The sequence below is a fragment of the Takifugu rubripes genome, chromosome 3 (genome assembly GCF_901000725.2).
Source record: "Takifugu rubripes chromosome 3, fTakRub1.2, whole genome shotgun sequence".
NCBI lineage: Eukaryota > Metazoa > Chordata > Actinopteri > Tetraodontiformes > Tetraodontidae > Takifugu > Takifugu rubripes.
In genome coordinates, this window is record NC_042287.1 from 7,912,200 (window position 1) to 7,935,056 (window position 22,857).

The 22,857-nt window shown below is 47.0% G+C and overlaps 2 protein-coding genes across 6 annotated transcripts in view; one reads left to right on the plus strand and one right to left on the minus strand.

Moving 5' to 3' along the window:
• Positions 1-8,154, minus strand: part of ttll9 (tubulin tyrosine ligase-like family, member 9) — a 32,621-nt gene extending 24,467 nt beyond the window's left edge. Inside the window, exons 1-3 of the mRNA XM_029833122.1 lie at positions 7,652-8,154; positions 2,999-3,093; positions 1,696-1,842 (exon numbers count right to left, since the gene is read on the minus strand). The gene's annotated coding sequence lies outside the window, so the exon portion shown is untranslated. The remainder of the gene's footprint in view (positions 1-1,695; positions 1,843-2,998; positions 3,094-7,651) is intronic.
• The window catches only part of LOC101079808 (band 4.1-like protein 1), a 28,741-nt gene continuing 12,548 nt past the window's right edge, over positions 6,665-22,857 (plus strand). For all 5 annotated transcript variants that reach the window (XM_029833113.1, XM_029833115.1, XM_029833116.1 and 2 more), the window contains exons 1-4: positions 6,665-6,904; positions 15,954-16,042; positions 17,435-17,581; positions 21,944-22,048. In XM_029833113.1, the coding sequence (XP_029688973.1) occupies positions 15,971-16,042; positions 17,435-17,581; positions 21,944-22,048 (324 nt within the window). In that variant the 5' untranslated portion in view covers positions 6,665-6,904; positions 15,954-15,970. The remainder of the gene's footprint in view (positions 6,905-15,953; positions 16,043-17,434; positions 17,582-21,943; positions 22,049-22,857) is intronic.

Here is a 22,857-nt window from a genome sequence, read left to right on the forward strand (position 1 = left end):
AAAGAGAGGGGACTCCAAATAAAACCAAATATTTACCAGCCCCGTTAAAGGGCTTAAATGTTCGTAGTTGTATCAGTCAGACCACTTTGGATCATTACATTCTCATTTGCCTGAATAGGCTTGTCTGTCACAACCCTCTTTTCTGTTCCTTCGGGGAAATCAGACATGTGCATGTTGCAGCATCGCGCCGGCTGAAAGAACACGTTCATTTGATCTCAAAAAGAATTTAATGGCGTGAACCAATCACGTGTTGCTCGTGATTCAGTTGGACACCTTGGGCTGTTTCAGCAGCTACCCCTGTCGGGATCCGGAGTCTGTCCCCGCAGTCACTGGGTCACTGGGTGTGGGGGGACAGGAGGACAGTGTGGACGGGTCACCGGTCCATCAAGGGACACGCACACACTCACTCTTTATGAGAGTCCTGAGTTGGAGTCAAACTCGGGGCCTTGTTGCTGCGCCGACCACCGGAGTGGAGAACAGTAGAAGGGCTGTAATTAGCATTGATTTAATACAAAATCAACTACTGAATCCTAAAATAAGTTAATTCTACATTACATTAAATTATTCATTTTATTGGACGCTGTATTGCTTGTCGTCACGGAAGTCGAGGTTCTTACTGTTAGCTGTCGCCATTGTGTCTACAGGAGAAGTTGCAATAAAGCACACGTCCAAAATTCTATCAAGCTTTTTTTTTTCCTTTTCTTTTGTTTAGATTTTAATTTAAGTCAGAGGAAACGCGGCCATCCAGCCAGCAAACCTCAACATTTGGCTGTGGAAGTGTCCCTAGCCTGCAGCGGTGTGAAATGTATTTATTTACGTAGAGAGTGGGTTCTCAGGTGGTCACAGGAGACGCGAGTTGGGAAAAGCTGAGCCAGATGGCTGGAAACGTCTGTTGAGAACGGACAAATGTGGCAACGACTGAATAAACAGGCTCATGTGATAGACAGAACTGTCAAAATGTCAACGTAAATAGATTCATGTGGACTATGTGTAAGCACTCCTTACTAGGAGCAACGTCAAATCACAGATAGAAAAAAAAGGAGCTTGAGTTTGATAAACCATGCTAACAAGGCACATGTGGATGCGAGAGGGCCGAGGTTTACAGTCAAGATAAGGCTGAAATATGAAACATATGTTACACATGGCTATGCTATGCCGTCTCCATAAGCACAACGCTGCCTTTTAGCACCACTATTGTCCATTCATCCACTAAAACACTCACAACACATTAAGGAACAATTACTGGCGTAACTATTTACAACTGGGAGAAGCTATTGTTAGCTGTTACGCTAAAATGCTCTCTTCCTCCTTATTGAACCTCCTTTACTACCATTCTTATCATTGGGACCATTCACCTCAGAACCCCCCCTCCCCCGTGGAGCCCTTGTGGAGTGCTCACACATTATCCACGATGGTGGGTCAAGTGTCATTGCAGCATTTGCACTGGGATGGTGAATGGGAATCCCTCACATTTGTACCATGGCTAGGCACAGTGTTAGCCACATTAGCGGCAGGATTAGCCCACTGTGGGGGCCTTAATTCTAAAACTGTCTCCCTGATCATCACCTTTTTATTATAATCTCCAAAGAGGAAGTGCGGAACCAAATAATACGTTCATATTTTCCCCCTGAGCTAACCCACACCTGGTGTTATTTTTCCACATTCAGCTGCCTAACAAAAACTTTGGCCCTTTACCTGAACTGCTCCTAACATGCACATCCAAGGAAGAAGTGAGCGAGTGCATGATTGGCATCCAGAGTCTGGACCGACTTCACACGAGGGAGGAATTGCTGCAGTCTTGGACGGAGGCAACACCGTTGTCTGATCTGCAAATAGACGAAACTGACACAAGAAGGAGCCCCAATAAATTACAAATATTCCGGCGGTTGTTCTGAGCTGAAGAACCCAACCAGGTTTTGGTTTGAAAGGGTTTAAAAAAAACAACAAAAAAAACTGAATGTGTTTTCCCCCGCAGGAGATGTGTTCTTTAAGGGGTTTTTTTTTATCTGGTCAAAATCATAAGTGTGCCCCATGGTTGATTCAGGACGTTAGATAGAAATGAGCAGTTTAACCCCCACCACACCCAAATCCACGTCTACTGTACAGTCAGTCTGAATCAACACTGACAAGCATCTCTCTATCCTTATTGGGCAGTGGCCTTATAACAGTATTTTGACAGTTCTCTCATCCTTCCAGTGGGCGCCATCACGGATATCTGAGAGAAAACCTAAATATTTTCATCAAGTAATGTTTCATTTTGAAATGTGTCTGCCTGCAGGTCCCACCCTGAAAACAGAGACGTCTTTGGGTGCTTAAAGTATCCTGGGACGTTGCAAATAAATCATTTAATGTCAAATGGCTGGAATTCTTTGGAGTTTACATCCTCTGATATTGCCAGTGTATATTTTGTGGCCATATGGAGGAATAACATTTCACTGAGAGCCAGATGTTAAGGCCATTTTTCCGTGTCTGGCTGTAGGCACAGTGGTCTCACATTAAATTACCCCGGACAACCTGAAGCATTTAAACTTTTCAGGGCAGCCAGAGGGTCTGGGATTGTTCAAATGAACATTAATGGTCTTAACAGGATCTAGAGAAACAACTCTGGCAGTGGTGTAAAGGCATTAACGTATAGCGTTACAGAGATCTATTACACGCCAGCTAATTAGCCTCAGCTTTGCTCTGTCTCGCAATGCCAGTTTCCGCCTCTAGAGGCAGTGTCTGCTGCAGTTTCAGGCCTGTCTCTTTCAACACAGCCACTTTCAAAAGCTCTCAAAGTGAGCGATCGATCAAATAAAATAGGTCAATCAACACATTAATAATTAATCCCGATGGATTAATGGTCAAGAGTCCATTCACTGAAACCCCCCCATGTGTCCACTCAGCTATCAACAGCTGTTTGGAAATGAACATGCTCTGGCACCGCATGATTTTTCTCGTCCTCTTTGTCTGGCTTCCTCATAGCTGACCTGTGACAAATCATCTTTAAACTGCTCACCTCACACGCGCTCGGAGTTGCCCATCACCGTCGGGGTTTTCAGCATGCCGACCACAAATCACTGGGCCCAGGGCGGATAGGTTTAGGTCAGCGGCCTGTGCAGATGGAAGGGTTTCAGATGTCAGTGAGAAGCAAGCAGAGTGCACCGAGGTCACTCGTGTTATTTTCTGGAGGGAACCATGTAAAGTAAATTCCAGCGTGTATCCACAGCACAGCACTCCTGAAAGCACAGCCCCCTTTAAGTGAGGTCGCTCAGCGGTTTGACCTTCTCTGCTATCTCAGTGTGGAGTCAATGATGACCTGTGGAGCGGAACACAGTCTGAGTCCGCCTCTGAAGGTGGACACTGAGAAATGGCTCAACCATGACTGATGCACATTCTCCCGTTTGCTGACATTGTGGATTCCAAACTGCACTCAGACCTGTGTGAATGAGCTCCGTCCCTGACTCAGCCCTGCGTGCCTGCGTGCGCCGCCATCGGAGTCTGAACACGCTCCTGACTCAGGCTTCATCAGACGGTGCTCTGATTGATCCTCGACCCCGGCAGCAGCCGGCGCTGAGTCACCCTGCGGGTGTTTGTGCCTGGAGTTCATCTGGATGTGAGTGAAGGGAAGAAGGCGGTTGCTCAGCTCCCTCAGAGGTATGGATTTCCTATGGATACTGATACTATTTATAGCTGTGGGGTAGGAGCGCATAGCACTGGTTCATCAGTGGCGTAATTGTTAGCAATGCTGGCTAAAAATAAATAGAAATGTAATACTTTTTTAAAACAGGAATGCAGTAAAAAGGGTTCCAAGACGAGCCAGTGTTTGACAGGCAGCTTCCGGTCTGTCCCTGATGACAGCGAGGACTCCTGACAGAGACCCAGCTGCTGCAGGAGCAGAACTGCGAGCTCGGCAGGTGTCCGATCGACACCTGACAGGAGGGCTTTAACTGCTTTGGCACGGAGGCGGCTGCAGTCTGATCCAGCTGTGCTGACTCACCACTGTTACATTGTATAGGCGTTTGTGTTGTTGCTGCGGAGCGGCCACTGAGCTCACATTAATATTATTGTACTGATGAACAGAACTCCTGCCCGCCCATCTTAAGTAAGCAAAGTTTCACAGTTTGCACTTGAAAGCCTCGGCTGCGGAGGAGATGTCATCAGCCCATTAGCTTTAGCAAATATTGCCAAACCAGTCCGGTGCTTAATTGTTATGTGCTACCTGTCAGGCATCATGGTGACGAAAGGCTGATTTCTTTTTTTCAAAAGATGGTTTGAGGATTTTAATGACTATTCTGGTCATGCGATTGCAACTTTTTGCCTGTTTAACTACACATTTAGGTCATTTTTATACGACCGTCTTGTTCTTTTTCTCTAATGTGAAGTCAGCACAACAGTTCCTGTCCTTATTAATAAAGTTCGCTCCATTCTGCACTATTTTTTTTAACAGAACAGCTTAGAGTCCTGTCATATTTTGACCTATGACCTGGATTTTGTTCTCACTTTGGCAAAAGACAGAGTTATGTTAACTGGAGCGTCTCTGGGGTTTATTTGCTCTGTGGTCTGTGATTATTCTGTCCTGGAGCCAGGAAAAGTAGCTGCTGAAAGGCTCTGTGGGATCTCAAACATATGTCTGCACGCAGGTACAAACAAGAATATCATTCAGACAGAGCACCGAAGGCATCACGTCCTCTTCCTTCTGAATATCATATCATCCACTTTAACTTGTCTGACACAACACAAACTCTAAGTTTAAACCTGAAACTAAATCAGATGTGAATGTTAGCTACTGTCATTACTAGTGTCATTATTATTATATTATCATTGCCTGCTGCAAGTTGTGAAGATTTAATGTTGGCAATAATGCCTCACTAATATGCATTTCCATTAAATAAATAGATGACATCATCCACCACATCCTCAATCAAAACTCAGCCTTTAATTTAGACCAGCGCTTCTCAAATAGTGGGGCGATGCCAGGGGGGGGCGCGTGTGACCCCGGAGAACTTTTTTTTTTTTTTTTTTTTGCCGTACTAGAATAAAGTGTAATTGCACATCCAGCGCGCACACACCACAGAGCAAGAGATAGGAAGTGCAGTGAACAAACCACCAAGAGACAGCATGAAAAAATACTTAACAGTGATGAAAAGAAAGGCGGAGAGAGACGGAGATAATGAGACATACGAAAGTCTCCCGAAAGCTCAGACGAGGAAATATGACGAAGCATTTATAGCGCTTGGCTTCACTGCGACTACGGTGGGAGACGAGGAAAGACCGGTGTGTTTACTGTGTCTAAAAATGTTGGCAGGACAGCATGAAGCCAAATAAATGAAGGCGTCACTTAAAGACATTACACCCCTGTCACGCTGATAACCCTAACCCTGGTTAACCCTAACCCTGGTTAACCCTAACACTAACCCTTACACCCCAGTCACGCTGATAACCCTAACCCTGGTTAACCCTAACCCTGGTTAACCCTAACACTAACCCTTACACCCCAGTCACGCTGATCAGCCGCTTGAGTTTTTTCGGCAAAAACGTGCCGAATATTGGCAACAATCATCCCGCTTTGGTCTATAACAATTTCATAGACAAATGATACTAATTATAGTCACGGCGGGGAGGCGGCGGGGGGGGGATGTTTTCTTCTTCCTAGGGGGGGCGTAACAGAAAATAATTGAGAAGCACTGATTTAGACCATCCATCCTCTACCGCTTACCCGGGGTCGGGTCGCGGGGGCAGCAGCCTACGAAGAGAAGCACAGACTTCCCTCTCCCCAATTAAATTTATAATTAATTTAGACCTTTATGCTTTATTAGTTTACATGTTAAAACAGCCCAGCACATGTGGATCACAGTCAATTACAAAAGAGTTGCTGCTGCCAAATGGTTGTGGGAGGCTTAAGCGAGGCTCCTGACTCAGAGGGACTGGAGTGTGTCACATCCTGAACACCTGATCAGGAGAGAGGCGGCTTTGTTTGGACATGATGCTCCTTCAAATAGAGAAACATTCCTACTTTCGCAAGGGCCTCAACTTTTGCCTCCATGCCCGACAGCATTAAAGTGAAACTAAAAACAAAATAAACACGGTCTGACAGGAGTGATTAATATGGACCGATGATGAACACTGCACACGACTGCCACCGTGTGGACAGAATGGCACATGTGATTTTCTCAGTAACATTCTCACTGACTAATTCAGATATTTATCTAATTAGGGGCTCAAGCATCGGTTGTATTTCATGTAAATGAATTCCAAACGTCTTTAGAATTTGGTATTTTTCATTGCACGTTTGTGAACATCCTAGAAGAGACCGGCTGAAGCAGGTAGATTCTTGTGGATACAGATTGGGTGATATAGCGGGATGGGGGGATGGGGTCACCCATAAGTCACCAGTAGAAACATGCAACTGATTTTCCATTCCTTCCATTATCAATCAGAACTACTGATTTCCTTATTCATTTGCTTAAGTCGCCTTGCCTTTACGGATAAATCTTTATTTGCAGCCTCTTGGACACATTTTTCTCTGTCCTTGTCCCTTTTTTTGATGATTATAAATGCACGTGGTGCTCATTTATTTCCTTTATTATATATTTTTTTTAAAAACCCTAAAATCTCCTTTGGGGGCAGTGATGCGAGACGCTGCGTCCTGCGTGTCGTGTGCGCTCCTCATCACGCGCGACGTTAGGAGTTCCCACCGCTCACTCGGTGAAAACGCCCCTCCGCCCCCCCCTCCTGCTCCCGGCCCTTCCCCGACCGTGCACCGTCTCTGCCGGCCGGAGCCTGTGCGCCGTCCCCTCTCCGCGAAGCTGCTTCTCCCGCTGCGCAGGAACCAGACGCGGCTGTGGCGCTGTTCGTCGTTCAGATTTGCTGCCATCTCCATGATCAGAACCGGGAGAAAAGCGTGACTCCCGGGACATCACAGGTAGGGATTTCTCCTTTTTTAATTGTCCCCCCATGGGTGACAGCGGAACAGGTGCGGGCTCTGCTCTTGCCGGCTCCTGTGACATTGGATGAAGGGAGCCGCGGAGCATCTTCGCGCTTGAAGATGCTCCGCTGAGACGCCTTCTCTTTCGCTTCCAGACGGACGGAGAGGGTGTTACCGCTGAGCTTTTAATGGCACCGACATCGTCGGCGGGAAGCCTTAATAAGCAGAGAGCAATAGGGACATGCTTTCATTCGCGCACGCCGAGGCCCAGCATTCAGAGGCGGCAGGTGCGTCCTCCAGCCCGCCCGGCTGGAGCTCACATCCAGCCCGCAGAGGCGGCACCCGGTCAAAGCCTTCCCACGGACACAGCAGCGTGCGGTTTGTCTGCGTGAAGCTACAGGCTAACAGCTGATGCTGGTCTGAACGGGATGAGCTAATTGGAGATGGAGTGTATTGTCACGGGTGTGGCACAGGGCGCAGGCGTGGGTGCTTCATGCAGGCAGCTGGGGGCAATTAGGAAAATAAGAGGCTTGCGTGAGCGTGGGGACCCTGGTTATTAGGAAATTAAGAAGCTGCATTTAAAAAAAAAGAAAAAAAAAAGGCTTCTTTCAGGGTAAATCACTGCCGTAAACCGTCTGTAAGGCTCTTTCAAAAGTAGAATTAGGGTGCAACAAAGGAAAACTTTACTGGGCGGAACAGTGTGGCCATACTTGAGCATCTTTGGCCCATTGTTCCCCTCCTCACCCTCATCCTCCTCACACACAGCCAGACTGTGTGTATCCGGCTCCTTTGCTGCCCCCGGGCTTCTCCAGCAGAGCCAATTTGTGGAACCATATCTACTCAAGGAGAAGGCAAATTAGCATGTGATACCCGTCTTTCTGCCCACCCGCTCCTCCGGCCCTCCACTCACCCTCCAGCCGGATTTTTCACCAATCAACCTGCTCTCTCCCCGACGTGCGTGAGCTCAGAGCGGCGTCACTCTCGAGGCCGCTGCTTCTTTGTTCAGGTGTGTGTTTTGTAAAACAGCTGCGGGAGGGGAAAAAAGGGTGAAATGGCTGATTCCTCAGAGGTGTCAGGAGTGCAGAGGGCTCCATCGCAGGTGATTTAGTAATGAAATCACAACCCAACATGAACCATGGAGCGGTGTGAGAGATATTCCTGCGTGCCGCTCCAAAGAAGCACCAGCAAGGGCGGACGCCTGTCCAGGGGCAGGGCAAAGGTCGCGCTTGTTGTGAGGGAGCCTCATCTCACAAGCCCTCTGTGGAGACGTGCTCCGATCAATTTGTATTAGCCCCCTGAAGCGGGGCCAAGCGGTCCGTCCGCAGCCAAATTGGAATTCTCCCCCAGATAAACTGGAGCGGCTCAGAACTAAGAGGAGCTCTCAGAGCTGTTAGAGATAACGCCGCCTAATAAAGTGTCACTTTTTGCATCACCGTCACGAGTGATTGCGTTCGTTTCGAGCTCAGCGGGACGTCCCATTTTCAGGTCATCTGACGCGACATTAATCACTGGGCCGGATGGAAAGCTGAGACTTTAAAAAGTGGGATGATAAAGTGAAAGTTTGCTGGTGAACCTGGGGCAGGGGATGCTTTTTTTAGCCACTGAATGCACGGCCGACTCTGTTGTATTTTAAACTCCGAATATGCTTGAATACCTGTTTTACAGAGGAGTCGCATACTTCAACTATTGATAGAGTCAATTAGCTCACATTGCCATAGCAACCCACAGTGTTTAAACATGTGGTATCTTTCCCTGTGAAAGCTTAGACGTACTGACGTCATTGCAGTAGCTCGCCGCCCCTCACGGCGTAAAATGCGGTCAGCTTGTGCGCGTTATTGTCACACAACAATGCACCCGTGTGCAGGAGCAACACGAGTGAGATGATTTCGGAGGAAAGAGCGAGCGGCTGTAGTCACAGGTGGATTATGGGTGTTTTTATTGAGTTTAATGGTCGGCAAAACCACTGAAAGCTTCTTTAAACCAGAAAAGTCACCATTGGAAGGATTTACCATGCAAACCAGTGAAACCCACTTCTGTTGAAGGAGTCCACACATGCAGCAGGTTTTGGGCAGAATTAGCAAGCGTCCGTTATGCTAGTATGTTTAGCCTTCGGCAGGTCTGGCTTTGATCATTTTCTACAGTTAGAGCGATCCGTGGGTGTAACCTGAGCCTGAGATTGGTTCCACGCCGCTCTCCTTCCCCGTCGACACCAGCGTGTGTGTAAATCTGTTGATCGTTCTCCTCCACCTACCGCCACGGCCTCCTTTGTGTCACCTTCGGCTTGCCAACCTCCCACCTCTCATTCTTGAGTGCGCACACCGACGAACAAAAAATGATGCCTCCGGGCTGTTTTACTGTTTTTTTTTTCTTTTTTGTTCCCCCAGCTCGTTCTTTATTATCCTTTGACATGTTTGACAGACCATGTTTAGCGCTGTTTCCATGGCAACCGCACATCAAAAAAGAGTGTCTGCTTTAGACATAATTAATGGTGACACTCAATTATTTTTAAAGAAGTGCAGCCTTGCAGGCAGAGTTCCTGATGTTATCCACTCATACCGTCTCAATGTGTGCACATTTTCCTTACACTCATCAGACGTATCAATTCAAGTCCTGCTTATATGTACAACGTATATATGTGCAGTTCATTGGGCTTCTCCCAACTGGTGCATTTCAAACATTTAACCTCCATCTTAACATGCCAATCACGGCCTAACGTGCTCAAAGGCGGGGCCCTGAAAGAATCCTCCACTGTCAGACACAGAGGTTGGCTTTCACAATAAAATACATCACAATAAAAGACATCCTGGTTTGATCACAGGGATTTAGATGTTAAAATACAGTCAGTTTACATTTTATTTGGAAGGCCAAGCATGTTTAGATCATGTTCACGTTACCTGTACCTGAGAGTTTACATTAAAGCACGTTTGAGCCATTAAACATGTTTTTTCTGTACATTTGATCACTGGTGTAACCTTTACCACACCTTCAGCCAACATCTTGTTTAGATCATCATTAGACAGACCATAATGGTATGTTGTTGGCTAAGTGCTGGTTGACCTATGGGGTCTTAGAGGTCCTGATATATAGAGAAATAAAAAACCCTTTTTTTCCCTCTACGATGCCTCGGTGCGCCGGAGTGACCTGATTCGCAGCAGAATTGAGAGAGTCTACACTCATCGCTGCAGCCCGCTAAAGGTTGCATGTGTGATAAAAGGTGACTGCACCGCTCCCTCTCTCCCAGCCCCCACGGTCACCTGTTTCCCTGGCCAGGATTGATGGAGCGGGCTGTCAGCCATTAGGAGGAATCCACTGATTGCTAAACTGAGATGTGGACAGAGCTGCATGATGAAATGCGATGGCTCACCGAGGGAAGCTCTGCGATTGGCTGGAACACTGGGTGGCATTAGATCTAATATAGCATGTCTTTTTTTTTTTAAGCAGAGTTTTATCATGAGGGCAGGCTTAATAACGGTGGCTGTCCCCGGCCTGATGATTAATATAATTCACAGCTATTGTGAGGTTTATTACCGCCTGCATACAGATGATACGCTGTTATGTTAGATAATTAAACCTAAAAACCTGCGTCATGATAACAGTACATGATATCCTTGCTTTTTGTTCCCTGCTGATCGTACTCATAATCATATAGACTGAGGCTGGATAAGTTTTAACTGCACCCCTGGTGGCTAATGTCTGAAACTTCTGCACAAAAATCAAAAATTTGATCATCCAATTCCAAAAATTTCATATTTGTGCAAGTATCCCTGATCCATTCTGTTATTTTACAGCTGTGTGTGTTGAAATATAACAAAAGAAAACAAACATAAACAAGGCCTATTTTTGCTGTGCTGTTAGCTCCCACATTAGCTAGCGCTAAGCTCTGTGTTCACCAAGACCAGACTGAAGTTTTGAAAATACCTGGAAGTTGTTTTGAGTCTCTATATGTATGAAATAAGTCTGATAAATAGGCTGAAATGGGTAAATCAGAGTTTTCGGATCATCTCATTTCAGAAATGCATTTAAACGCGACTTGAAGAAGAAAGCAGCATCATTTGGTTTGTTCTGGTGTCTCTGTGCTGAACTGATCTAGTGATCAGAACCAGCCTGGTTGTATCTCCAGTCAAAGAAACCGCGGAGGTCCATTAACCCAGACAGGAGCACCAAACAGCCACTGTTGTAGCCAACCTGCCCAATTACCTTCAAACGTTTTCAGCAGGGCTCGTTTGTGATTCTGGCAGACCCAGATTCAGAGGAGAACAACCTCCCCACGCATCCTGCTGAAGACAGATGGTTCGGTCGGTGCAAACCGGGAAAAAAAACCGAACGAACCAATGGCCTAATTATGGCGAGAGAGAGGTGCAGAAGAACGCGGCCGAGGGATCAGAGCGAGGACGCGTCCTGCGTGTTCCTGGCTGCAGAACCTGGTACCGTGACTGGGCCGTTTGGGCTTCATCTGGTGAAATGAAACGTTCGCTGCCGTCTGAAGCGCAGCTCTGGCAAAGCTTCGCGTTGGATGACAGCGGATTTCTGATTTCCTCGCTCCCCTTTTCTCCGACAGCGCCGGAGCCTTTGCTTATTTATTTCTTTTGCTCCGCGTCCTCTGGAGGAAAGCGGACACTTGACACTGCTATCATGGACGCTTGTATGCCGAACCCCCCTGGAATGCACAAGCAGAGCCTCTGCTGAAATATTGGTGTCTCGCTGTCAGACGTCCCCTGCTGATGAACGGTGGGCCTCTGGGCAACTGACACCTGCCTGATGATCCATCAATTTGTTTTGGGTGGGTTTGGGGGGGGCTCCTGAAGGAATTTGACAGGCCGTTTGTAGGAGAGGAGACACGGAGACGAGTGGTTGGAGGGAGCGGCGCCTCGTCCACATCACTCTTCAGCCATCAGTCCTGTTATTATCGGACAGCTTATCTGCCGCGGAGGACGGGCGTTTGGCGCTGGAGCGTTTTTCTGCAGCCCTCCGTCGAGGGCAGCGGGCATTCTGACGCGCCTTTGGTCGGCGGTGCTGTTCCAGAGCCTCGGCGTGGCCTCACCGTGGCTGAGCAAATGACCCTTTCGGACGGTTGTTTATGCGGAATTACTCTGAAACCCTACACTCTTCCCCACTATCTGTCCGGCCGTCTCCACTCCCATCATGCAGCGGGAAAGACCCAGTGGCTGTGCTCGGTTAACTCCACTAATTTGTGAGCGTCCATGTTCTAGGCCCGTCTCGCAGCACAAGTCCCGCCACCGAATCCTTCGATCCCTCGACCGAGTTGCTGTTATCCGTCTTCAGATTTTTAGATTTAGATTTTTAGATCTTTTGTCAGGAGTATTCATCAGTCCCTCCAGGGTCTTTTTGGGATGTTTGCAGCTTAAAATGCCCAATTTGTGAAAGCTGCCACTCATTAAGGGTTTATTTTCTGTAATATTGCGCAAAGTTTATCATCCCTGGTATAAATGGCCCAATAGACCGACTGTAGCTCTAATATTAGTTGACACCTGTGACCATGCACTCGTGTCGTCTTCTTTCATGCCGCTAACAGGGAAAAACATCTGATCCACACGGGTCATGTTGATAATGCAGCCAGTTGGCCTCAGAGGTGGAGGTAAATGCTAATGGGATGAGTAAAACTGTAACACCAGCAGGCACAGTGTGACTAAAATAAATGATTACTACTTCGGGTAAATGTGTGGAATCGCACACAAGCTGTGTCACGGCAGCGCAGACATTTAAAAAGATGAAAATGAGCAGCTTGTAGCACTCAGGTCCGTGTTAGCGGTTTATTAATGGCTGGAGTTTGACATTAATAAACCGCCGGCCCTCTGTATCCTCTGGTGGCAGGAGCAGTAAATGACCATGTCCTCTTACTGAATGGCCTGGATGGGTTTCAGGTTTTGCTCTGGTCCATGAGGCAAGATGGTTATCAGGTGACCTCTTTCTAACGGGCAGAATGTGGTTGGGGAGGTGGGGGGTCCTTTGAGAAAGTAGTTATTATATATATTATTATATATTTTTTGTGTGTACTTATCTAAATAGATGCAGCTCCTGTGATGTGTGGAATCAGGCACCTCACAGTTCCTCTCATCACTGGTTTATTCTGATTTGATCACTGCTACTCGCCTATCACACACACACGCACACACACACACACACACACACACACACACACACACACACACACACACACACAGTTTCATCTTTGCTCCACTAGCTTGCAGTTTTAATGCACTCATGATTTATCCTGTTTGTTTGTGTTTCATTAACAGTCCTGCGACGCATCATCCTCATGAGATCTTAAATTTGCAGAGGGACTGTGGAGCTTCTGTGACTCCTCCTAGTTTGTCTAGATGGACTTTCAAACCCTCAATATTGCCGTTACCTTGTGCGTATTGTCATCGTTTCGGATCTTGTGACTCTAGAGACGACTTGTGTTTTTAATTTAATGACCATCCGATAGAAGATTACATCTACTGCACTTCATTGGAACAATGTAGAGCAACCACATATTTAACTAAAGCCCTCATGCAGATAAAATGTCTATTTTTGGAAGTCTTTGATTCCAAACAATGTTCCGAGCACCATTTCCCTCACAGAGAACTCACTTGATGTTTGCTGTGTGAAGTTTCCGAGCCAGCGATGATTGTAAAGAGTGTTCAGCAGCTGGTTGGACTCTCTGACATTCAGAGAAGGAGCACGTTGAGCATCTCCATCACGTCTCAGTGTGGTATTTATGGAACCTTAATATCATAATGTTTGTCAGCTGTTCACAAAAGGTTTAGTTTTTCTCCACAAAACTGTGACCTTCCACGTCCAGGCCATGCAACTGGAAGACAATGAGGCATATTTACACATGATGGCAGCTTCTAAAACAAGTAAATCTTAATGGTGAATTTTGATGACTGATGGCCTGTGAGTGTTCCCAGTGGTTTTGTGCATAGGTCTACTGGTCTGATGCTGCCCAGTACTCAGTCTTCTCCTGAAATGTGCTGCTTTATTTCTAGAGAAGCAGGTCAGCGCTGATTGTTGGCGATGCATCATCAGTCAGTGTTTTGCACCGGCTGACCCTCCAAGTCCACTTCATACGAGCCTTTATGTAAATTCAACAGTGTCCTTGTCTAAGTGTGACTTTGCTGCATTGCATAAACATGAGTCACGTATGGACCCACCCATCAAAAAGGTACCGCTCTTAAATGGCTGCTTGGTTTAAAGCGTCTATATAAGGACATAAAATACTGACACTCCTCTTTCTGTTATTCCAAAAGCACCGTTAAAATGCAGAGATAAAGGGATGATAGTTATTAACCAGGCTAATTAATGAACCAGCAGAATTGTGGCGACTGGACGCGCCCGGTGCGACATCTGCAGCCATCCTGAGATGCAGGATGTTCTCTTCTTTGATCGGGCTCATTATGCAGAGGCGGGCTGACCTGTCATGAAAGCTGCGACACGTTCACTTCCAGAACCACTGCTTGTTAAAAGGCAGCTGGTTGAAGGGAACTTGTTTATTTGGGCTTCGTCTTTGGGGCAAAGTGTTAATGAAACTTTTGCAGGTGCACAGATTCCCCACTGTTATCAGAATAAAGTCCAGTTTTATTTGGCTTTTCCCTCATGATGTTTTATCTGGAAAATGTTTTTTTTTATTACCAGAACCTCCCAGGTTCCCACCTCACTAATCCCACTTCTCATTAACCTTAGGACTTTCTTGATATGATGAAGCTTTGTGGGTTATAGGGAAAAAAAAATCTGGAGTGAAACTTGATGATAGATAGAAATTTTAACATGCGGAAAATATGCTGCTGTAAGATTTGGCCCCACCTGCTGGTCAAGTGGTAGAAGTTTAAGCACGACACGGTGCATGACGGGAAACGCTACACTGTCTGCCCCTGGTGGCAGGAATCAACCAAACAACAAGTTCTTTATGCCTGAAAACTACATACTGCATCAGTCACTGATGTAGAACCCTGCAAAAAGCTCATTGGGGCAGATCGGGTGCACTGGAATTCATTACTGAATGCCATAAATGGTGTGCAGACGTGTGCACGTGGAATCAGACGCTGCAGCTTTTCTGAGCTACACTCAGACTCTGATGGAACAAGACGGCAGTGCCCACATGCCCAGTTCACCTTCTCCACCATGGCAGCATCCTGTCCTTCGCTATTTGGTGGCTTTTTAATGATTTTCATGAGACACAACCTCAGACATCTTCTAAGCTTTTAGATTTGCATTTCCAGCACACCAGTGATGGGAGGCTGAATATGGCAATGTTGCAAAAACAGAGCGGACTTGAGGGAATTGAATTAAATTTACAAGGGAACACCTCAATAATGCATTCCTACCCAGTCCAGCTATTCTCAGGAAACTGATGCTGCATTTTGACACCACTAAGGAAATGTCTCATTGAAAATTCCAGCTCAAACCTGTTTTGGCCGTGAACCCACCCAGGAGATTTGTCTGTTCTACCTGGCTGAGAGTCCAGCCCACCTGGATATTATATCACTGTTGTATAGTCTCATATTTCTCATGCCTCTCCCTGCTCTCCGCGTCCCGTTCCCAACGTGCTCCCTCCCTCGCTGTCATCTCGCGCCCCTCCCGGCGCCCTGCCGTCTCCGCGCTGCCGCAGGGCTCTTTGGCAGATGTGATTTATGCCATCGCTTTTGCTGGTGTGAGAAAAGAGCTTCCTGAAGGCAGCGCTCGTCAGCCAGAGTGCTCCTGTGGGAGGCCGCGCCGCCTCGCTCACACTCATTCAGCAGCTCTGCATAAATGACGAAGCGACGGGCCGCGCATCTGCAGCTCGGGATCCTTTTAAAAAAATCCCACAATGGAGATGCTTTCTGTACCAAAACAATCTGATGTGGTGTCACCAGCGTCCCTGTCCTGCAGACATTCCATTACTGTAAAATGTCATTTGTGCCGTCCGCAGACAGGAAAATGTTTTGCTCCATCTGATGAGTCAGATTTGTGAGGGATCCTTGGGTGGACGGGCGGCGGCAGAAGCTCCTCCTTGGTTCTCGAAACAAATTAGATGCTGACTGAATTTGTGTGCTTGTGGTTGCAGGACTGCAGTCCATTTCAATGACAACAGAGAAGACTTCAGCCGGGGAAATGAAGAGCGCGATGGAGGGTGATGCCAGGAGAGCCAATCAGGTGGGAGCTCTGTGGAATCCACAGCAGCTATAGATCATTTGACCCAACGGGTTTTCGGCTTGCATGGAAGCTAACTGCCTCTCTTTGTCTCCATTACATGGGACACATCCGCAGTAATACTCTAAAGAGAACAAATCTGAGTGTTTCAGAACCATCTTAGAACTAATATCTCTTTCCTCAAATATGGAATTAGTAAATCGAGCTTAATTTCATGTCTAACAACTGCACATGTGTCACATGACATGAAATCAGTGGCAAATGGCGGAACAAACAAGTGGCAAAATCAGAACATGAGCGGAAGACAAAGTACAACAAAAATGGGGAGTAAACGAAGGACAGCAGCAGCGTGAAGCTTATTTAACAGCTCCCACATTGGCCACGCCAAGACCGCAGGTGTTTACCAAGGCAAGACCTGATGCTTCCACGTCCTACATCCCTACGTATGTATATCGTCCAAAAGAAAAGATGAATAGGCTGCATCATGTAATCAATGCAAAAGCTCTTGGTCTTATCAGGTTCTCCAACGAGCCCTTAAACTCCTTCAGCCCCATATATTTTTCTGAGACGTCTTCGCTAATTCAGAAATCCAAGATCTTTTAGATCCCATCCCAACACACCTGTTGAAGGATGTTTTACCATTGATAGGCAGCTCTACCCTGGACCAGATCAATGGTTCTTTAGTGTAGGTTATGTACCCCGGTCCTACAAGTTGGTACTGATTAAGCCTCCTCTCCTCTCCCTCTCCCTCTCCCTCTCCCTCTCCCTCTTCCTCTACCTCTACCTCTACCTCTACCTCTGTCCTCTGTCCTCCCTGCCATCAGCAGTAGGGTCCCCCTACAGGAGCCTGGTCCTGCTCAAGGTTTCTTCCTGTTAAAGGGGAGTTTTTCCTTGCTACTGTTGCTTGTCTGGGGTTAGGCCCTGGGATTCTGGAAAGCGCCTTGAAACAATTCTGATTGTAAAAGACGTGATATAAATAAAGATTGATTATCAACATTATCGATTTAAATCCTCATTATGTTTATCTTCATGCTCAGTTTCTTCTTTTCATGAAAGGAAGTTGACATCTAAAGCTGGTGGTGGAAGCACAATTGCGGTGGTGGTGTCTGCTTCCTCCGACTGGGTCATCATCATTTCATCTTCATCCCCTGAGAGGCCAATCAGAACTTAACAGAGGGCTCAAGCACTTAGCTGTCTGACTGCCAACAAATCAGGCCGACCAGGTCGGCTCCGCCGCTGACAACAGTCCTGTAGTTCCTCGCCACCTCCTCACGTATTTAATAGCTTCACCATAAGAGATTTAAATCTCTTGAGTGTAGCTGCATGGTGCCACTGTAGACTTGGAGGATTTATCATCTAAAATTAAGCCTCAATGAATGTTTTTTTTGTCTCCAGGTTCCAGAGGACCACGGGGAGGATGATAGCTCTGAGAAGACCCCCAGCAAAGCCTCCAAATCCCCCCAGAAATCCAACAAGCGGCCGAAGACCGTCCCCGTTAAAGTCGGTCTGCTGGATGGATCAGACTACGAGGCCGCAGTTGAGGTGTGCTAACACATTGTACCACACTCGCTACAAATTTCCTCCTGATGCACCTTTGTCACGTCACGGCTGCTCCATGGCAACCAGAGCTGATCTGCAGCCATCGCGTTCACCAGCCGAGTCCATGACAGGGTTCACGTGCCGCGTTTGTTGTTTTGATGGAAGCTGTGCCAGTCTGTGCCGAGCAGATTGCACCAGACAGGAAGTTCATGCCCGCTTCACTCCACAGATGCCGCCGGGCAGAGAAGACACCATCCGTGGTCGACGCGGATGCAGATCTCATGTCCGATGGGCTTTGGAGGGGTTAGGTGGTATTTGGCAAATTGTTCGGACCCTAAAGCGGGGATGGAACAGTCCAAGGGTTTTGGTTGTGTATCTGAAATATGCAGTGGTCCAGGTTGATCCGAACCATCTAGACGAAGTCGCCGTGGCGGATGACTCTTCCTAGAGGTTCCATTTATTTTGAGTGTGATTTAAAGGGATGTTGTTCCAACCGGAGGCAAGGCCGAAGTTGCGTCTCAGGAGCTCAGGAGCGCGGCTTCTTATTTTCATGTTGCTTCATAGACTGCAATGTTTTTTTAACCAGGCCGCATCAAAATGCGAATTTTCATGATATTAGAAACAGCGCTGTTGCACAGGGCTGCTGAATCGGCAAATCTCCGAGGGACATCGCCTCGTTTGCTTGAGAGCAAGATCAGCAGAGTAAGACGCAGGCTTGTGGGGGTTGGACGGAACAAGCAGCAAACACGATCACCCCCCAGTCATCCACGTGTGGTTACGCTGTGTGATTTTGTGTGTGTAAGGGGGGAAAAAAAGGTAAATTCCCAGAGCCTTTTTTTTGCCATGATCATTAGAATGTGTCCAGATCCTGGCGCAGGAAGCCCACTGGCCGCCGGTGCCGACGGAATGTGATGCGTGACTGGAATGATCCATTTGACCTCATTCAGCCCTTTAATGCCTTTTCTGCCTCCAACCTGACCCGGCATTTTTCACTCCCTGGAACCAATGAGCAAGGAAATGCTCCCGCCCACATGCTTGCATGCACACACTCATACAGCCGCCCCTCCCTGCAGTCCGTCCTTGTTCCTGGGTTACACGCATGCACACACATATGTTACCTGCACGGTGACAGTAGTGGTATGGGGCTTTGACGGGAAATCTTTACAACTGACAGATGGACCCTCTTAGGTTTGACCGGAACAGAGAATAGAATGGCTGGAGAGGAGATGAGAAGAAGGCGGAGAGCGTGGGGGAGGAGCTGGAGATACCATGGAGAGGACGGCTGTGGTGGACCTGCAGGCGGGCAGTGACAGAGTGACGGACGCAGTGAAATCATTACTTTAATTACATTCGTGTTGTGGACTGAGCGGGCGGGCCGTGACGGTAAAAGCAAAGCGGGCCACGCTGAGCCCCCATATAGATGCAACCTTATAGATATTGATCGCTCGCAGTGCATTTTTGTCCAGTACTAAAGCTAAAGCCACACCCTGACTCCAACATACTAAATCCTTCAAAAACCTGGGGTCAGTTAGTATGCTCACCCTTGGTAGCTCCGCTTTTCATGAACATGTACTCACAAATTAGCAGAAGTAATAAACCTCGTGCATTTTTCTCCTCTTTTTTTCTTACAAAGCTACACACATTTGGTTGAACTGGATTCCTGCACACTGGAGCATGTTTAGCACAGTTGCAGTTTGATTTCAACTCTTTCTGCCTGCGTGGGTTTTTTTCTTTCCCCAGGTCCTCAAGCGTCCTCCCACGATCTAAAAACATATGCTTGAGCTAGATTGGAGGATAAGTTGCTGAAATAAGCGGTGGTTAATGGAAGATGGATGGATGAAAACTCGGCACAGATGGAATCAAGATGAAAATGAAACATACAAATTGCATCAGGTGTCGTCTGTGCGCGAGGCCACTGTGGACTTCCCTGTCCAGTGCTTCACATTACAGGTGCATTAGCGCCACAAACTTGTTGTCAAATAGCCTGAGCATTTCAAAAAAGACAATAAACAGTACTGTTCTGTAGCAGAGGCAGTCGCATGAGCAGGAGCATCTTTTGAGTCCTTAAAGATGAAACTCAGACGTACAGACAGGCAGCATTTAGGAGCCTCTGTCATAAAAACCTGATGTGTCCTCTCTGGGGAGGGGATTGAGTGTTTACGGGATCTGTAACGACTTAACTCCTCAAAACCACAATGGCGCCTTTAATTCTAGGTGCTATCAGCGCAGATGTATGTATCCACTGGTTAGCCAATGCTATTGGGATTAAGACCTGAGAAAACGCTTTATTAAAAATGTGTCATCGAGCATCAAGAATCTTTTGGCCAAAATAACAGGTGTCACGTGCGAGGTGTCATGCCAGTCTTCGCTGACATGTAAGCGCCAGGGAGCCTCACAAGCTTCTGCACTGGTTTTGAGGAGGAAAACTGGCAGAAAGAACACAAGTAACGCCACTGTTGCTAAATGACTTGCATTATCCAACTGCACACGCCTGCCGGATTTTGTCTTCGGACCGGAACGCAAGTCTTTCATGTACTGTATAGAGTGATGCCTAACAAATCAAAGAAAAGTAGGAAACAGTGACACGCAGAGACTGCTTGATTGTGAATTGATTAGGATTTACAGTGAAAGTTCTGCATAGTTTACCACATCTATGCAGCCAAAAGCAGGAAGATTGCAAAAAAGAAGCTATATGTTTGAAACTATAAAGGATTAAGTGTGACGGTTACTTCTGAAGAGGAAAAACTCCGGCTTCATAAATCTGCAGCTCATGTGTTCACGCGGATAACAAGATAAATGAAAGATTTATGATACAGGGCCCTGGTCTGAGCTCCCTCTGCAGAGGAGCGGGAGGCGATAATATGTGTTTGCCTACTGTGTATTTTGCAGAATTTATTCCCAGTTTAATAGCCTAGATGAGCCTTTGCCTCCCCAACCGCTTTATACCAGAATTGAAGTGCAGAGAAAGCTTCGGACCTGAGGGCGACATGAGGCAGTGAAAAAAGGAGGACCTTCATCTTTGAGGAGCAGGCGCTATCGACCATGGGATGCAGGTGTATTTCTAAGGAAATCACGAGTCGGATTTGGTGTATAAATATGCCTTATGAGACTGGAAAAATTGAATCAATTGTAGGAGTCTGTCAATTATATTGACTCGCAATTACTGACCTGACCTTTGCTTTCCAAGTTATTTAGGTTAAAAGACTGTAAATTAACGCTAGACTGCAGTAGATTCTGGAACCATGAGGCCCCAACAGATTAGAGAGCCGCCCGAACAGCTTCATGATTTCTCCCTCTTCTCTCTGTGTTTGCATGGCTGAGGTGATCAGCTAAATGGATTTCTAAGATGACACACAAATGTCTGTTAACACAATCAGCCGAAGAACTAGTGACAGGAGCCTGATTGGAGCCGATCGGGGCGACGGCGAAATCTCATCAAGCAGCCTCCAAATTGGTTCTCGTGCTGTGGGCGACCACCTGAGATGCCGGAAAATCAAATAAATGCCCTCCCCCTTAAAAAGGGGAAAGCCAGAAGCAGCCCCCGGCTGTTGATCAGCACGCTGCTCTCGCTCCTGCAGCCACGTTGAGCCTGACCTCTCACTGTTTGAATTCAGACGTTATTAACAGTTCATTAATGCACATCGTCTCTGCAAAGCGCCGTGAACACGGCTTTGTGTCAGCCTCGCGGTAGGCAGAGACAGAGGAAGTGAGAGGGCACAGGCACTAACAGAAGGGACCTATTAGATGGGTTTCCATGGTAACAGCCACTTGGTTGGTTTTCCACCATTGGAGCCAGGTTTCCTTCGGAGATGAATCTGGCGTGTGTGTGTGTGTGTGTGCGCGTGTGTGTGTGTGTGTGTGTGTGAGTGTGTGTGTGTGTGAGTGTGAGTGTGTGTGTGTGTGTGTGGCATTTGCCAAGGCCAGCCCTGCAACCCACAGAGTCCTCATTGAGGGCCTTGATGGAAAATGGGTGTGGCCTTTAAACACCACTGATGTGGAAGGGAACGGTAGAGAGCTGCTCCTCATCAGCGGCACAGAGGACGACAGCATGGACCTCCTTGACGTCCCTGATTTTTCTCAGACTTCTTTGTCCAGCTGTCCGTCAGGCCACATAATTATATACCAGTGCGGCATGTTTGATTTGGTGGACAAATAAAAGAGTTGTAACCTCGTCTGGACATCAGCTACGCAGTTATCATCAAGAGAAAAGATGGACAAAAGGGGCAACAATCTGCTGCAATAAGAATAATCTGTTGTGGCTCTGATTTCCTGGAGAACACCACTCCTAAAGGCACTTAAAGTGTGTGTGTGTGTGTGTGTGTGTGTGTGTGTGTGTGTGTGTGTGTGTGTGTGTGTGTGTAACAGAAATTTGCCAAAGGCCAGACCCTCCTGGACATGGTGTGTGGCCATCTGAACCTGCTGGAGAGAGACTACTTTGGCCTGACTTTCCAGGACACGGACAACTCCAAGGTCAGACACACACAAACACACAAACACTCAGTGTAGATCTGGAACAGGACCAAATCATAAGGGTACATCGACAATCTGCACTGTTTTAAATCCAATTTTAAATGCAGCATGGTACCGTTAGGACGGCCCTAAATGCTACTGGTGAGTTTCTATTAAACTTGCGTTTTTGATAAATTCATGAAGTCAAATGGCCAAAAATGGAAATATTCAATATTTTCTGCCATAAATACACAACACAAATTCAATCATTCTAGCCTCGGTAGGCATAAATGTGCGACAGAGCTATGCGCCAAACATAAAAAAATCAGATAAAACTCTTCAAAAAAAAAAAAAAGGTCTGACTTGTATACCCATAGCAACGGTTGTTAGATGAGGTTCTCTGAGAGAGCAGGGAAATAAATTTGCACACAATGATCTCACCTCTAAAACAGAGGACTGAACAAAGGAGGGGCTGGAGCCTCCCTGTGACATCGTCAGTGAACTGTCCGGGAACCTCAGATATGAATCTTCCTGGACCTGAGAAGATGGTCAGATGACCTTGCCCGACCTCCTCCACTGACAGAGCTGTTGAAGCAACCTCACAGCCTAGCAACCAAGCCAGGTTACATGGCAACTTCAGGATGGTGTCAAAGGAGAGGCTGGTGGAGAGGAGAGCATGGTTCTGCTGATCCAAGACGTCATTCAGCTCCTAGAAAGTGCCAAAGTGTCAGAGGCAGACATTTGAAGAACCTGGATGAGAAGATTCAGAGTTGTGAGATACTGGTAAAGCCAAAACTAGTGCTGGAACCAGCAGCATCACAAAACCATCG